The sequence below is a fragment of the Anoplopoma fimbria genome, chromosome 13 (assembly GCF_027596085.1).
Source record: "Anoplopoma fimbria isolate UVic2021 breed Golden Eagle Sablefish chromosome 13, Afim_UVic_2022, whole genome shotgun sequence".
Taxonomy (NCBI): Eukaryota; Metazoa; Chordata; class Actinopteri; order Perciformes; family Anoplopomatidae; genus Anoplopoma; species Anoplopoma fimbria.
The window spans coordinates 27,049,928-27,068,858 of NC_072461.1; the positions used below are offsets into that span (position 1 = coordinate 27,049,928).

The 18,931-nt window shown below is 36.2% G+C and overlaps 1 protein-coding gene across 1 annotated transcript in view; it reads left to right on the forward strand.

Annotated features, from left to right (window-relative positions):
• Nucleotides 1-200: 200 nt before the first annotated feature.
• Nucleotides 201-18,931, forward strand: part of LOC129100921 (ral guanine nucleotide dissociation stimulator-like) — a 32,905-nt gene continuing 14,174 nt past the window's right edge. The window contains 2 exon segments of the mRNA XM_054610473.1: nucleotides 201-395; nucleotides 17,999-18,303. Of these exon segments, the coding sequence (XP_054466448.1) occupies nucleotides 237-395; nucleotides 17,999-18,303 (464 nt within the window). The 5' untranslated portion in view covers nucleotides 201-236.

Here is an 18,931-nt window from a genome sequence, read left to right on the forward strand (position 1 = left end):
ATTAAATTGTTTAAAAGATTACAAAAATGGAATAATATATGGAATATTAAATAATATTATATAATATTATAATACATTAAGAACTGGTATTTCCGACGGGCCCTGAACGCAGCACGGCCCAGGGGGCGTGGTTTAGAAACCCCTCAGTGACCGTGAACGCATCACGCAGCTGATCCCGCAGTCAGAGAGAGAGCCATGTCGGCACCGTGACGGACCGCTCGGCTCTGCGGGCTTCCATGGTGCGTTCCCCGGGTATGCACGCTGAGATGTTCGCCTCCTCCTGGAGGGTGCGGAGCCTCTGGGACGGGGTGAGGCTGGAGCTGCCGCAGGACCGCAGCCCGCAGGTGGTCCTGCACAGCCTCACACACCTGGACCCGGACCTCCCGCAGCTGGAGGTGAGAGGCTGGTAGAGCCAAGAAAATATAGAGAAAGTCAAATAAAATAAGTTTAATTTAAGACCATTAAATGCATACATAATTTTTTTATAGTATAATAATATAATATATAATAATAGTATTTATTTGTCTATAAAAAGTCACAAATAAAATAAGTTTAATTTAAGACCATTAATTGCATTAATTTTAATATATTTTTTATAGTATAATAATATATATATAATATATAATAATAGTATTTGTCTATAAAAAGTCACAAATAAAATAAGTTTAATTTAAGACCATTAATTGCATTATTTTTTTATTTAGTTTTTTATAGTATAATAATATAATATATAATAATAGTATTTGTCTATAAAAAGTCACAAATAAAATAAGTTTAATTTAAGACCATTAATTGCATTATAGTAATTTTTAATAATTTTTTTATAGTATAATAATATAATATATAATATATAATAATAGTATTTGTCTATAAAAAGTCACAAATAAAATAAGTTTAATTTAAGACCATTAATTGCATTAATTGCATTAATTTTTTAATTTATTTATTATTTTTTATAGTATAATAATAATACATATATATATATATAGTATTTGTCTATAAGACAGATGTACAGTACCACCTTCTCATTCAATGGTTTTTCTTTATTTTTATTTTTATTTTTTTCTACAATGAGAAGGTGGTACTGTATTCAATGGTTTTTCTTTATTTTTATCTGTCTCACATAAGTTTTTTTTTTTCAAACCAAAAATGGAGAATTATTATAATATGTTATTTTCTTATTCCAAAGTTAAAAATTCACAATTTTGATAGAAGAAAACATATAAAAGCATGATAAAAAAATATTAGTATTATGAATACAACAAAAACAATCAAGGAATAAAGCCAATAATAATTTTTTTATGTTACAAAACCCTGATTTTATACATTATTTCTGCAAATATACATGCAGATATAATTAAGTGTATTTAGCATAACATATTGCAATTAATATAATGATTCTATAATTATCATAAAATTATTGTTCTATCATTAAATTGTTTAAAAGATTACAAAAATGGAATCATTTATGGAATATTATATAAAATTATAATATGTATAGTACATTAATAAAATAAGTTTAATTTAAGACCATTAATTGCATTAATATTTTTATAGTATAATATATATATAATATATATAATAGTATTTGTCTATAAAAACATATGTGAGACAGATGTACAGTACCACCTTCTCATTCAATGGTTTTTCTTTATTTTTATTTTTAAAATGTATATAAGCAGGGTTTTGTAACGTAAAAAAATATTATTGGCTTTATTCCTTGATTGTTTTTGTTGTATTCATAATACTAATATTTTTTATACTCCTTTTATATGTTTTCTTCTATCAGAATTGTGAATTTTTAATTTTGGAATAAGAAAATAACATATTATAATAATTCTCCACTTTTGGTTTGATCCCTGGAAATCAGTTGAAATTATTATGTCTTTTTTTAAATATTATAAAAAAAAAAAAGCACTGGTTATAGACTTGTGTGGAGAACATTCAGAAATATATACACACATATATATATATACAGTACCAGTCAAAAGTTTGGACACACCTTCTCATTGAATGTTTTTTCTTTATTTTTATATTGTAGATTAATATTGAAGACATATATATATTGTCCAAACTGTTGACTGGTACTGTAATTAACCAGTTATTAAAACAACTTATAAAGAACTGTAGGAACCCAAAATATACTGTGAATAAGTAATAATGTATGACATATGATAGTTTTCATGTCTTACACCTCATATGATGTAATACACATCCACTAATCCCACTTCTAAAGCCTTATTATAATAATGTGGTTGCTATTCTAACAGGTTATCAGTGTCAAATGCTGAGTGGCTGAAAATAAAAGAGATAATAATGTAATGGGCATGATTTATGTGAAAGCAAAACTATATAACGTTAGACATTCAGAGTGAAACTCCGTAGACGTTGCCAGCAGAGTGTAACAGGATGACTTGTTCTTTTCTGTGGTTATCAGTCCTCCCGCTGCACGCTCACACTTATTCAATACAACACCGCAGACTGAAACCCTCCTCTGCAGCTGGAGATGAGTCATGGGAGTGTCGATATTACTGATATTGAGAATATTCGATATGTTTGTCATGTCACAAACTGGTATTTCCCTCTGAGTTAAACTGTCAGTAGATCTAGAGGCGGTTTGTTCTGCTTGTACTTTAAGAAATACTGCAATAAGGATTTAATGACGAAGTTTAATAACACTAAGAGTCCAAAGCCGTGATAGAGGCTCTGTGTTTTGAGCTCAATGCTAGGGCTGCAACTAGCTTCTTTTTATTATGGAGTAATCAGCTGATTGTTTATTGATAAAGCAGTTAATCATTCTTCCTATAAACTGTAAATACATTTGAATAAAAAAAAAGGGAATTTCAGTCCAAATCCCAAAGAGATTTGATTTACAAAGAAATTAAACAAAGGACTAATTAAATTGGAGAAGCTGGTTTTGATTGGGGATTTTGCTTGAAATTTGATTCAAACTATTTATTTATTTTATTTTTAGATTTATTTACCCAGGAAAAGACTTGTTGATTGTAAACATTTTCTTTGCAAGAGTGTCAATGGCCAAGACGGCAGCAGCACATCAGACAAAGTTTATGGCTCATGGCATCAGGTTTCATTAAAATTTCATGACAATCCATCAAATATTTTAGTCTTGATCAAAAGGGTGGACCAGAGCCAAACATTTGACTTTAATGCTCTTCTGGCGGTGTACTTTTTGGTACTTTTTGAGCTATTTTCACATCCTTAACCCCACTTCTTTATTCCTCTCTACGTCGTTCTCCTTTTCAACTCATGACCCAAAGATTCAGTCTCTCTGTTATCTGTAAAAAAGTCTTTTTTCTTATGGATTAAGTGGAAACATTCTCCAGAACATCGCTCCTTACATCTCGTACATTCTATCCGATCAGGAGGGAGGAGGATTAATCACGTTTATCGGTCTTATGTGAGGCCTCGGATCGGACCGGGACCACCTCATATCAGAGACCACATAGCGATGATCTGGTCTCCTCAGTCCGAACACTAAACCAGCTCTCTTTTTGGTTTCCTCTGCTCGGTTCCGTCATCGATCTGAACTGATATCACCAGTGTGAGCTCAGAGAAGTAGCTCCAGAGAACGGCTCTAATCTAATCCTCTCCTCTAACACAATTACCTAAAGCTTAATCCTCCGTCCTGCAAGGGGCCGACCGGGTTTCCCTCCACAATCGACCCCTTTCTCCCCCGTCGAGATGGACGTAACTCGACGTCACGGTTCTTTTACTGTATACAAAAAAAATCAAGGTCACTGGGGCGGATGTTTGGGGTCGGATTCATTCATTTACTGATCCCTCTGGCTCCGTTCAACCAGCATCGCCAGTCTGCATGACCTGTATCGTATAGCTGAGGGGGTCCAGTGGCTTTGAGATGGATATACAGTACCACAGATCAAGTTAGCTTGTTTTTGCTTTCATACTTGTTTCTTTTAACGTGACTAAAGGTCTGAAATGAGCGCTGTGCTTGACTTTGGCAGATAAATCAGTTATGGTTGGTGGTTTTTTTACATATCTTATAGGGATGCATCATCTGACTCTTTCAGTCCCAATTATTGATAGTGATACCGAGTACCAATCTGCTACCATTGTTTAATTAATTAATTTGTATTTATTGGTTTATTTGTTGTGGACAATGCACATTAATAAAACATTTCTAAATTAGTTACCCAAGAGGCTGTTTTTTTATCCGTAGTCCCTTTACAGATGTTTAAAAGTCGCCCTAAAAACAGATTATAAGATTCAAATGATAAAGTTATGCATTATTTGCCATTTACAAAGCTTGCAGAAACAATAAAAGACGAAAAAATATTAATAGAAATAGTAATATCATTCAGGACACCCTTGTACTACAAAGTCAAGTTCTATTAAGACTTGAAACATAAGTCGTATGCTTCACTGTGTGGAAGAGACGGGGACAATTTAATCAAGCTTGACTTAAACATTTGCTTTCTCAACTTAATCAAAGTAAATTTAGCAAATAAATACAAAGATATAAATGGAATGAACTGTTATTTTATTTAAATAATGGTTTCCGATACCAGATCTGATCATTGTCACCGATACCGATCCAACTATTTGAGTCCGTATCGGACCGGTATCAATATCGATGCATCTCGGATTTTCTTGGTTACAAACATCTAAAGTTAAAGTTTCGGTGGATTTTTACTTTTACTTTGAAGGTTGATATTGTTCAGATATCACAACATTTTCCTCTTGAACAAAGGCGCCGTTTTTTGTCTGCAGTTTGGTGCGATGGGAACAACCAAACATTGTGTAGCTCAGCTGTTTGAATATCATCTCTTTAATCCTTCTTTTCATATGTTTCTGTCTGAATTTATGTAACCTTGCGGCCCCACTGTAATCCTATTTTCACACTGACACAGATGTAATAAGCCGCAGTCAAACAGAATTAAAAAAAAGGTCATTGAAAGCTAAAAATAGTCAGAATTAAGAGTGGAGTTCTGTTAGCTCTCCAAATGCTGCCGTCCAGTAGAGAACCAGCAGGATTGGAGGCCGAACCGTCATAAAACACCGCAAAACAAAGAATGTAGTGCTGCTCAGTGAGGCTGCTCCAGAGGTCTCAAACAGAAAGTCCTTTAAACTGGACTCCCAGACTAGTTCAGACCAGTTCAGCACCGTTGGATCTGAACAACAGTCTTCACATCTATTTGAGGAAGTAATAAATGCTCAGTGCAATTATGATCTGACAGTGAAATCAGACACGCAGAGCAACTGTAACTGCTCTAAAAGCTGCTTCCTTTCTGCTGCATCATGGTCTGATTGTCCTCAGTGCTAACGGTGACTCAGCAAAACTGTCACAATACTGGTTTAAAGAACTCCTGGGGATCTGGGTCTGTCCACGGTGGACTGGTCTCTGCTGGATCTGGGTCTGTCCACGGTGGACTGGTCTCTGCTGGACTCTGGTCTGAAGGAGTTCCTGGTGAACCTTCATGATTTCATCTGGTTTCTCCAGAATCCGACCCGGTGGCTCCGATGACGAGCTTTAAGAATAACTTTATAGAAACAGACGATCTTCTCTCTGATGGTCTGGTTTACTGATGGAGGTCTATAGAGGATCAGGACTAAACTGAGACTGGTTCAGAACCAGTTAAAAGCTCCTTACAGTAACTTTATTTATTTTATTTAGTGACGGCGATAAAAATATGATATATTTTATTTGTTGATAAGATTTTGTATCAACAATCTGAATCTGTTATGTAACTTAAACTTACAAATACGTCTTGTTGAGTAAAAAGTACAATAATTACCTCTAGAATTTGGTGGGAGTAGAAGGATTAACATGAAATAGAAATACTCAAGAAAAGTACCTCAAAATTATACTCAAGCACAGTACTTGTGTAATGTACTTCCACAACTGTTGTTGTGTTTGGTTCATGTTTATCCATGTGACCCAGATAAACTGACTTCACTTCAATTCATCCCTGATGATGAAACATATCAGATCTGAGACTCTGTGTGGAGAAGGATGATGTCGTATCAGGACACTGAAATATTTATTGAAGTGTCTCGGTGAGAAACAGATTCAGACAGAAGAGCTTCTGTTTCCACGTTTCATTCTGAAGTCCAGAGCTGCAGCTCAGACACAACGACAGAAACAGACAGAGGCTGGAATGTGACGTCTGGAGAAATACTTAAACCCTCTGATTCTGCACCGAGTCTGGTGTGGTTTCATTACCTGGACTGGTCTTACATAAAGCGACTTAAAAAAAAACACATTTACTAAAGTGTATTTTTAGAGAAGGTGCAGCTCAAATCGTCCAAAAAACAAATCAGGTTTGTGACGTAAATCGGAGGTTTCGTAATCATAAAGTTGCTTTTTTTTTTTTTTAAATGTCCCATCTGGACCGAAATAAAATATGAGATTTGCTGCTTTCATCAACCTCAGATCTGAATATTTTAGGGTCTATAAATGATACATTACTAGAGGAGTAATTCAACATTTTTGGAAATACGCTTATTTTCTGCAAATTAGATGAGATTTTGTAACAAACACACCTTGTTTAATATCTAAAGATAAGATGGAACTTTATTATTCACAAAGAAAAGAGTTTGATCAAAGATTACAACAAAGAATAAGAAAAAATTAAAATATAAAAACATATGAACAAAAGACTAATAGCTATTAAGTGTGAAATAATTAATACTGATACTAGTGCAAAAAAGAACAACAATAACAACAAAATATTAAAAAATATAAACCAAGAACATTGGGAATTTGTAGCCTGCGCATGAAACAAAAACAGATATACAACCTTTTGATCACAAAAAAACAAAAGATAGATAAAGTACATCACGAAGTTCAGGACCTCAGTCTGTATTTACCTTTTTCATTTTATGAATATTCTTGAATATTTTCTCTTTATTGAGTCAGATAGTTGGAGGAAGGACGGAGCAGGAGAGAAGGTTCTGGAAGGATTTGATTTGATTCTGCAGGATTAACTGCTTCCTCTGAGTAGAAGTCTTAACTACACTCTTGTCTTTTAAAGAAGTTAGTTTTCCTGAGCTTTTCACCAAGTTTCCATTATTCTCAACATCGACACAGATGCGATGAAAAGCTCCTGAGCAAACAAGTACATGGAGTTTATATCGGTCTTTTTCTGGGAAAACAGAGGATATAAAATGATGTAAATACTCTTTGAGAAGCTGCAATTAGTACTTTTACTTGCTAAATACTTGATAAGATAAGATAAAATAAGATAATCCTTTATTAGTCCCTCAGTAGGGAAATTTGCAGGATTACAGGAGCAGAGAGGATAGCGCAAACAAGAGACATAAGTAAAAAAAAAAACAAGAAGATCAAAACAGGTATTATAAATAAGTAAATAACACAGTAAAGTAAAGAAACATTAAAAAATCCCCAATAAATTAAATATTATATAAACAGATGGAATTATTTTTAGTATTGCACAGACCTTTGGTGATTGATAATGGCCTGTACTACTTATATCTTTAGTTTTTTATGTATATGAGGAAATAGAACAAACTGTGTGGGCGAGACAAATCAGCAAAATAATAAACACTGGATAGAAAACAAACCTCCTCTCTCCCATCACTTTGAATTAAAATAGATTTTTTTGACGCAGTATCCTGGAACATTTGGAATAAATCTGAGGTTACATCTGAATAAAATTAATTATCTGATGGCAGGAAATGTGGATGGAAGCCTTCTTTTCCACAATCTAATCAGTCGTTCTTTGGCTGGAAGCTGATTATGTCAACTTCATCTCACAGAAGATCAATCTGTTCATGTTAAGGTCAAGTTTTTTAAGCAGAAAGCGTACAAACAGGAGACATAAATAGACCCTTTGTGTTGGTGATAAATTGGACAGAAATTATCTAGAACCTTTTTTTAGATTTGCACAGAGAAGAAATTATCTTTCTTTAGATTTGCCAAGATGCCAGAGGGAAAGTTCTGTTAGTTTAGAAGAAGAAGAAGAAGAAGAAGAAGAAGAAGAAGAAGAAGAAGAAGAAGAAGTAGGGAGTCTGTGTTTTCATGCATGTTTGTTCAAAGAAAAGACAGAAAAATAAGAAATCTAGATATTAGCGGCTTGATCACAGTGACTCTTGTTTCATCACATTTTTAGCCGTGCTAGCAGGTGGCTCTGAAACGGCAGCGTTGATCCGTTCAGACCGAAGTAACTCAACAACTATTGGATGGATTGTTGTGATATTTTGTGCAGACATTCATGATCCCCAGAGGATGACTCTTACTGATTTTTCTTTTATCACCACCATGAAGATTCAGTGTTGAGTCTTTACAACTATTGGGTGGATTTCATTGAAATATGGTTCACCGAATCACTTTCACCTGTTCTTGACCCCCTTATGTTTATTTAAGCGCCATCATGAGGTCAACATCTTATTTTTTTCTACAAACATCTCTGCCTTAACTGTACTTTGTGTTGAGTACTAATTAGCAATTGTTAGCATACTAACATGCTAAAACAAGATGGCGAACATGGCGAACTATCTACCTGTTAAACATCCAAATGTTAGCATTTAGTATACTTAAACCTTTAATCAATTAATTTATAATTACCCAGCAGAAAATTAATCAACTCCTATTTTAATATTCCCAGTTTCTAAAATTTCAGTATTTGCAATTTTTTTGTGATTTAAATTGTTGGTTTTACAAAACATGTAATGTAAAGACTCCATCTTGGCAATTTGGAGAATGAGATCACCATTTTTTATTACTATTATGTGAAAAACAAACCAAACATACTAATTGATGAAATAATCAATGATTGTTTACTGCTAATTAGCTAATATTAGCATGCTAAAATGCTAAAGTAAGATGGTAAATATGGTAAACATTACACATGCTTAACATTAGCATGTTAGCATTGATATTGCTCACACAGTATCAAAGAGCATTTAGCATTGCTGTAGACCTAATTTCAGCTGCAAAGATGTGTTTTATCATTTATCCACAACTTGTTACACTTATAAAAAGCTGAAGAAGAAGTTTTGTTTCCTACAAAAGAGAAAATGTCAGTTGTCAATAACATTTTTGAAAAAGGAGGAAGTGGAGGATGACATTTAGCTATTTTACTAGCTCTGGTAAAGTCATTTCATTTAACAAACAGGGTGTCTGCTCGCTTGAGGCAAATTCTCTCAATACTTAAACCACTGAAGGGTTTCTGAACATTTGGTTTCTCCTCCTCCTCCTCTTCCTCCTCTTGACCCACATCCAAATGACCTCACTGGCTGTCAGCAGTCATTGTTAGAGAGGGGAAGTCACTGGCTTGTGCTACGGGGTTGTAATGGACGATCTCTATTGTTGGCTTTGTTTAGGTGTTGACTGTTTCTTTGGGAGGGGGAGTTCAGGTTTTTTCTCCTTCCACTGGGACTTTCCCGGCTGATCTACATTAAGCGGTTGTGCTTTGAGGGGCTTTCTGGGGGTCATTTGGGACTAGTGCTATCGAGGCAGGTGTGTTTTCTGTTGATGAGCGTCGTAAATTTGGCAGATGCCTCCAAAACACTCTCCCAGAGTGACGTTTGGCCTTGAGGGGGTTTTGGCTCACATTCAGGGTTTGTGTTGAGTTTTAGTCTGCGACGGAGCCAGGTGGGTGTGTTTAGAAAGGCTGACCATCAGATATCAAGATGGGAGGGATGTTGTGCAGGATAAACACTTAAGGTCAAGTGAAGAATCATGATGGTGTTTCTCAGGTGATGAGAAGGTCAGCCAACAGTTCAGCCTGTTATTAAGAGAAGCTGGGAGTTTGTGAGTTTAATATTTAATATCTCACGATACCAGAAATTAAGAAGTCAATAATACTTAACCAATACCAGTTGAATAACACAAATCTCGATACCCAATCAGATACCCCAGTTTAGAGTTATAAAACAGGTCATAATTCATCTGCGAAAACATCTCCTTCAAACAACTGTATTTATTATTCAGATTTTTCTCCCAAAACTATATTTTACATGATTGCATTTGAACACATCACGATAACGTTATAATTAACCTTCCCCTAGTACTCAATTTTGCTGAACAGAGCTTGAACGCATCATAATGAAACTCAATGCAACCTCCGTTAAGGTTAGTTAGCTGTGAGCTTTGCTGGTCTGTGCTGTCACCAGCTGCTAACAGCTAACGTTAACTAGCTCTCCGTCGGTTGATTTCAGCACAGATTTGTTGTTCACAACGTCACATTATCAGGGATAGAATAGGATCGATTGTGAGTTTACGGCGTCCTTTCGTATTTTAGACGACAAAAAAAGAAAAACGTCACTGCACAACAAAGCTTTGCCTAGAATTGGTAACGAGGTATTGCCACTTTTGACATCCCTGATAACACCCTGTGTCTTATTTTTGTGGTGTTTGCCATCATTCATATCAGTGGTAATAACTTTGTACTCATCAAGTTAATGTCTGAGATCTGGGGACAAAGCAGCTAATGAAAAAATGGTCAGACATACACAAGAAAACTAAACTTATTTGGAGGTAAAAACTGCCAATTTGCTGGTTGTAAACATCCATCAAAGGTCGCAGGTCGTTCACTAATCACAGGGTTGGCGGTTTGATCCCCAGCTCCTCTTCTCCACTTGACATTGAACCCCAAAGTTCTCCTGATGACCAGGCCAGCACCGCGTTGCTTTAACTGATCAAAACAACGATCAAAAGCATTAAAATAAGGCCAAAGTTGTATTAAACTGGAGTTAAGTACTGAAAAAATAAACTTAATTGAACTTGTGTTAATTGTTCTTCCTTTAACATTTGTGTCACACAAAAAAGTGCAGCTGTTTCGGACAGCTGACATGTACGTGTGATAAAAGAGAAAACATGTTAGATGTTTGATTTACGTCTAATTTCTTACATCCATAGAAACTAAAACTCAAAATCCATTCATCCTTTCTCCTCTACGGCTCTTGTGATTACATTTTCCTTCCGTTTCTCTCCCTCTCTGTTCTCCTCACATTCCTCCAGCCCACATGTACATTCATGGTCCTTCATGGTGCGGATGGTGTAGGTGACCGTAGATCTGATAAATGTGGAGGAGGTGGATGCTGGATGCCAGACATTTCACTGGACCCTGCTCCAGTTTCTCTGATTTAAAAAGCCAAAACACATCACAGAATGATCATTTCAGACTTGTAGGTTGCATTTAACACGACTATCTCTCCATGTAATAATGTTCCTGACATTTAGCAGATACTTTAACCGAGAATGTAGACATTTAGGTGCAAGAAAATCATATAATGCATGATTGTTTTTAAATGAAAACGTCTTATAGGTTATAAAGTGACTCTTCTGCTGTCAAAAAGAAGATTGATATGTGCTAACTAGCATTGGAAGCTACTTCTTGGTGTTTGTTTTTAGTGCTAGCATAATGTTTGTATATATGTTCTGGATGTTAAGAAGATAGTGGTTCTCTTTCTGGGTAGTTTAAGTGTTTAAGTGGTCCTAATGTTAAAATCTGATACATCTGGATTAAACAAACATTTATATTTCCCTTTGTTGTAACATGCAGCTACATGTGGTGAACAGATTTAGACCATAGCATAAAAACCTTCCCTGTGGCATAATGGCTTTAAAATGGTTTGTTTTAGTAGCATCATTCATTAAAATGAAAAGCAAATCAGTTTCTATATACAAAAGCTTTCATTTCTGTTTTTAGTGCGTCGTGTTCACAATGCAATGCTTCAGTCGATGTTCTCAGCTGGAGGCGCTGAACATTTGTGATTTCACGGCACAAATACTATGACAGACATCGGCTTATAGATGAGCTAATGGGAGCTCTGAGTATAACAATCAATAACAGAGTGATTGTTACAGCAGAAATGTCACTGTGAGGACATTTTCCCAACAAATAATAAACTTGGGACGACAACGGTGTTATCGATTAAACATGGACATTTGAAATGCTCGACTGGAGGAGCCAGGGATCGAACTGCCGATCTTTCGATTGGTAGACGACCCCGCTCTGCCTCTGAGTCACAGACGCCCCAAAAAGTGGTTGCCAGGCTGGTGACCAAGCATCATCTTTTGGTTGCCGAAACTGCAAATATGGTTGCCATTTTTAGTCGTTACCCATTGGTTTGTTGATGGACATTTTGAATTCTCAAATTTTGGCCTTTTCGCCCGAAGCCATCTTGGCTTTTTGCAACCAATGAACAGATGTGACCATATTTGGTATTCGTAGAGACGCCGTATACGTCTCTGGTGTCGACCTGTCAATCAGTGTGTAGCCCCGCCCTAAAGCATCCCCTGCTTTATGGTCTGTTTGACTCTAAATGGAGCATCATTTACTAAATGAACATCATGCTGTATTGAAGAAGACTTGAAACTAGAGATTGAGACCATAAACTCATGTTTACAATGTTTACTGAGGGAATAAATCAAGAGAGAAGTAGAGTCATTTTCTCATAGACTTCTATTGAATGCAGGTTTTAAGACACTACAGCATCAGCTTCACTTGTCAGAACCGGAGGTTGCAGCCTGGGTTTAACTAATAATAAATACGTGCTTTTGCTTTCTGCTTTGACACCAAATCATCTGTCATCGTCTTGTCGGTCAACTCTCTTTAGACTAATTCAACATGAGGGAGAAACGGCTTACACAAAGAATTAGATGAACAAAAGCACAAAAGAAGAATTCTCGTAAACCAATATTTATTTTTCAGAAAGGAAAAGAGATCAGGAAGTCATGAGTTACAGTGGTGGAGTCTGTGATTTCCAATGACGCACCATTCCACTGCGTGCATTTAACAAGGTTTATTTTTTAACTATCTTTGGTCTGTAATTTTCTCCAAAATAATCTTGTTCCTCGCTCCACGGCGGCCTTTCTTTAGAAGCCACTTCCTGTGTGTTTGTAACCAGGATGGTGCCGATCTGGTTGACGAAGCAGCACCGATCCTCTGAGTCAGGCTGAAGGAATGTGAGACAAAGTTATAATTAACAGAAACGCGACGTTTCAGAGGAAATTCCCTCTAATTTACTCAAAGATTCTTCTCTTTGTTTGGAATGTAACTGAACTGGTTTCCACATTTTTTAGCTCCTACGTTATTTGAACGTCTAACGTACAGACTAACCTTCAGTTAAGTTACATTATGATGCGTTCAGGCTCTTATTATTGGGTGAAGGTAAACTATAACGCTATCATGATGTGTTCAAATGTGATCTCGTAAAATGTCGTGTTGGTGAAATCCAGTAGTTTGAAGAAGATGTTTTCACATTAATATAAAATAAATATTAGAGATTAAATAGGAGCTAAGTTGATTATAATACATCATTAAAACTACTAGCGACAAAAAAATACAATCTTTTGTTTCCTAATAATTTGAATTGTTTGTTTTCACGCAAAAACATCATAAATTTGGAGAACATTTAGCATTGTTGAGTTTATAATGACTTCAGAGCAGTTGAAATGATTTTTGACCACCTGCTACGACAAAAAAAACCAATATGTATTTGCCAATATTGATTATTAATGTTTGGCAATTGGTATCAGCGGCAAAAAAAATGTGATCAGGGGATTTCAAAAAGTATACATTTGCTTCCTTTCTTCTTTTGTGCTGATCCGATCCATGACTCTGATCCGCGTTACGATCCGAACTGTGAGTTTTTATGATCCGTTGCACTTAATTCACTTTATAGATTTAATGTAAATCAATCAATCAATCTCTTAATCAAACATTCAGAAACACTTTGTTCTTCTTCTTCAGGCAAACCTTCTGTCTCTTCTCTCTGATGTCGGGTATTTTTAGCCCTCTCTACTTTCTATTTAAGCAACACTGAACTCCTATGTTTCAAAGTATTGATCGATATCAGCGAGATTAGTTCGGTCGTCATGGCGACGAGGATGAATAGGAGCAATTTTTTTTTTGTGACCGACTCGGCGGATGGAGAGCGAGGCGCTCGCCCTTGAGCTCTTGTTGATGTGATGTCATGGCGTCCTCTGTGTGCGTCGGCTGATAAGAAGCTCTCCGGCTGTCAAGGCCCCTCAGCTGCAGATCGGCCATTATACTCTGCAGGATTTACAACAGGACGGGGGTTTGACTCCCCTCTCTCCCTTTATCTGTCACACACTCCACCCTCTCCCCCTGTTAGGAGGTTACTGAAGTTCAGGTTCTTGTGTGGAAGAGTTTGCTTTCGCTTTTTAGTTCTTGTTTTTTGTTTTTTTTGCAGAAGTATCTTGTTTATTGGCAGAGGTTTGACGTCTTTGTTTCTTTGCCTTTATTTCACAATAGTCCAGTCTTTTTTCTTGTGTTTTAAAAACACACATTGTTGTTTTTCATCCGTCTTCTACTCTTGATATCGTTTGTTTTAAGGTTCTGTAAGTCGTTGATCTTGGAGGACTGAGGCTCATCAGTCAGGCGGCTGTGGCTCAGGAGGAAGAGCGGGTTGTCTGTTTTTTCAGTGGCATAAATTGATCTTAAAATGACAAAAACATTGTTTATAGCAATTATTTCTGGTACGATATATCGTCTAACAAAAGTAGTTATTGTGACACTCCAAAGCCACTATGTGAAAGTTGACATAGTGGCCAAACGGTGGAGTAACTACTTCCTGGTGATGCAAATACTTTTAGTTATATTGGGAAACTCAGAGCACTTTTATATATCTTGGCTAAATCAACTTCCCAGTTTGAACACTTGAATAGCCCTTATTTATATCATTAGGTCCTTAGGGTTTTGAAATACTCTAATAGCTGAATTAAGAGTTATTTTCCTTCCTCTGATGTGGAAGATTTGGGTATTTTCGACTGAATTCTATATTAAGAAGTCAAACTTTTATTTTGCTTCATGCGCCGATTATCAGCTTTCACAGCAATGAATAGCTCGCCACCTCCAATTATGTATCCATTTCTCTTTATACACTTATGGACATGTAAATATTTTATACCCTAAACATTTTCAGCCATTTTAACTTTACTTAATTAGGTTTCTAAAGTTAAATTAGTCATGTGACTTATATAGTAAATCACATAAAAACATTACAATCGTCAGAGTTTACGTAACGCAATTTTTATTCCTTGTTTATAAGAAAAATATAAATGAAACATTAAAACCAACTTTTCAAAAATATCAGAAGTATTTTATCTTATTAAAATAGTAAATTCTACAAAATCTTTTTAAGTACAGTCTATCTCTTCCATCTCTTGAAACCTTCAGTATGGAAACACAAACTCTCATTTCCATCCGTCTATCTGCAGCCAACCTCAACGCATCCCTCTTAGAACTGAAATTAATCACATTATCCTCCAAAAAACATGAAAAAACATGTTATTCACTGAACTGGTTTAACGCTCTCTGGATTAAATGTCTTCACTAATTATCTTAACCACCTCAAATTACCCGCTGAGTCAGGCAAGTTAGTCCAAAACAAGTGTGACATGATGGATAAAGAAGTGTTTTGTCTGTTTGTACCATTTGGTATAATTTTGTTGACTTTATCTGACTGATTACTTTATTAAATAATCCCTTTTTTTATTGCCATATGCCATAAAACCTTGTGACATTCTCATAGATTTAAACTCTCACGTCCAAAAACTCAAATACAAGAACAGTAGCAGAGATCGACCGTACCACTTTTTCCTAAATTCACAGCCAGCCTCATTTGGAGCTTGTGTCCATGGTAACAGAGACACAACACAGGGACTTGGCCTTGACTGAGATGTTACCGAATAAACTAAATAAAGAAATAAAGAAATAAAAGCAGGCAGTGAAGCAGAGGGAGTCACACTGAGCCTTGGAAATAGACTCTTGATGACTAATGCTCCCAGGATGCACTGCAAAAAAAGGGGGGGCGTGACAGATAACTGTGGAACGCCAGATTACATACCATTAGTTATGTTCACCACGCCGTCGAGGTTTATCTCTTCAACAGTCATACAACCTGCTAATTGGAAACACATGCTGCTGTGTGATAAACTCTTCTTTGTGTCACACATGATTGAGCTACTGAGTCGTACGAAAGGATCTTTGTACTTCATTCGTGATAGCTGGCTTCTTTAGAGTATTTGACTTTTAATAGTATCAGGTTTTAGAGAGTTAAAGGGACAGTTGTGATCTTTAGTGTGGTTATATGAGGTTCTTCTGTATAATCAGTGTATTACTACAGTTTTTAAGTACATTCTATCTCTTCCATCTCTTGAAACCTTCAGCATGGAAACACAAACTCATTTCCATCCGTCTATCTGCAGCTAACCTCAATGCATCCCTCTTTTAACTGAAATTAATCAAATTATCCTCCAAAAAAATCATGTTTTTTGAGAAGAAAATGTTATTCACTGAACTCATTTAACGTTTGTTGTTTTTGGAGTACCAGCACGAAAAAATATGCTTTCTTTAAAGCTACCAGACTCTATCGACTAAAACAGTAATTTAACCTCCCAAAGCGATGCACTGCTGTCAACCTATTTTAGACACCTAAAATAAATCTATATCTGTTTTAAGTCTCTGCTATATTTAGAATATTCTCACTGTTTTACTGTTTTACCTTGTTGTCAGACTTCCCTTCAAAGCCACCAGACTCCATTGGCAAAAATAGTAATTTTACCTTGTAGTTCACAGGAGTTGCTGGTCTACAGTCGCCTTGACCGGTTAGGTTTTGTGTTGTTTTTTGTGACTTTGATGATCTGAAGTAACCCTTAAAAACAGCAAAGTCACACAAAGGTAGAGCAGCAACTTGTGTGTTCTGCGTGGTAAAATTACAGTTTTTTTCAATGGAGTCTGGTCTAACGGCTTCAGTAAAGTGGTCAATGTAATGTAAATTAAATCAGCGTTATTTTAAATATAACAGAATACACAAATTTGTCTTTAAAAAAAGAAAAATTGAACAAATGCCATTGATTTCTGTTCATGCCCTTTTTGATTTGTGTATAAGTACACAGTCCTGTGTGGTACAGACCAAGGCCTTACAGATCAATATCCCAGTATCGAGGACTTTGACCCGTTCCCAGTTGTTGCTGCGACTGGTTTCGGTCTTGTGTTCACAGACACTGAAGTTTGTTTTCAAACATGAGTGTGTTCATTCACTCTTTTGTGCAAAAGTAGACATTTTTAAATACCTTCAGTACCTTTTTATACCTCCAAGTTCATACAGATATCAAAAATCTAGTATGATAGTGTTGAAAAGAATATTTTATACATTTCTTTATGTAATAAAGTTACTAATGTAGACACATATTTACATAAAAAGCAATAAAACGGTTTATAAATTCTCTAAAAATTATGAAAAAAATACTGCAGAAAACTTGTAAACTTTCTACTTGTTGAAATGTATCTGTCAGAATTTCCTAAAGCCCAGAGTAACATCTTTAAAAGACTCCAGATACATTTTTTTAAATCCAGATTAACCATGACAATCAACTTTAGTCTTTTCTTGTTATTTGATAACTGCTAATAAATAAAACTATTAATATAATGGCAAATAAAATAGACTTTGAGTCCGATAGATTTCTCAACATGAAGGTTGAACTCTGACCCATAGCAGCAGAAAGTTACATTCATGACAGTTGTGACGATGAACGAAACCGTCGCTGTTGACTTTGTGGTTTTGTTGTATTTTTGTTTTTCATGTTCAGGAGAGAAAAACAACAACAACAAAAACCCCAAAACAGCCCACAGAGCGCTCACATTCACGCAACAAGCTTCTTGTGTTGATTCCCTGTTTGGTTTTACATTCAGGCTGCAGCTTGTTTTGTGGCCGCCCGTTTATCCAGTAAGCTCTGTTTAGTAACAAGCCATTGTTTGTTTGGTGCACGCACATGATTCAAAGAGAATGACTCACAGAGACGGGTCACAACCGATACCATAATTAAAGGGGTTTTCGTCCCAAAATGAGGCATTTTGAACACGGCATCCCCATGGTAACGGTGGCGTCTTTTACTCCCCTCTAATCTGCTCAAAGGAGATATTTGAAGCTTGTAGCCCACAACTTAACCCAAAGAAAACCCATAACGGAGGTCGTCTTTTGGGGGTGAAATGTCTCATTCTTCTGTCTCCTTCCCGTCTCTCAGAGCTCGACGCAGGAGATCGGCGAGGAGGCCGAGGAGGACGCCGTCTTCACCATCACGCTGAGGAAGGTGCAGCTCCACCAGTCGGCCAGCAAAGGGCAGCGGTGGCTGGGCGTGGAGACGGACTCGGCGCTGAGCCTCTACGAGACCTGCAAGGTGCGGACCATCAAGGCCGGCACGCTGGAGCGGCTGGTGGAGTACATGGTGTCGGCGTTCAGGGGGAAGGACTCCACCTACGTCACCATCTTCCTCTGCACATACCGCTCCTTCGCCACCACCAGGCAGGTGCTGGATCTCCTGCTCAACAGGTAGAGTGACAGCTCCGTTACTGATGCGTCAGTGTTCATATGTCACCTTGTTTCCATGTGTTTATGGTTCTGTTTGTAAAATATATGCACAGATTCTGGGTTTTATATTGTTTTATGAGCAGAAAATTTCATTTCATCTGCATGGATTCACATTTAAGAAACATGGTGGTGTTTTTTATTTGTTTTTCTTTTAATTTTATTGCTGATATTCAGTCAAATTTGAATGTATTCACAATTTAAAGCTGTATTTTGAAGAATTAAATCTTAGTGTATTGTGAATGTTATGATCTTTTTGGGTAAATCTGTCTTATTTAATACAGTTTTTTTTTCTGACATAAGCTTTTAATAAGAGGACTTTTAATATACTTGTTAAATAGAAATGTGTTTTGATCAATAAACAAGTTTCTTGACACCAGCTTTCATCCAAACTGCTAGATTTAAGCTATTAGTCTAAAAAAATACTGAAGATTTTAATCTTTATCTTTTTTTTTTCTGCATTTCTAAAGATTTAGTTGATAGTTGATAAACATGACACAAGGGTTAGAACATTAAGTTAAAGTGTTAACAGCCGTTCTGGAATAATGTCTTTTTAACAACATTTAAAGAAAGCAACCGCTTTTCTTACAAG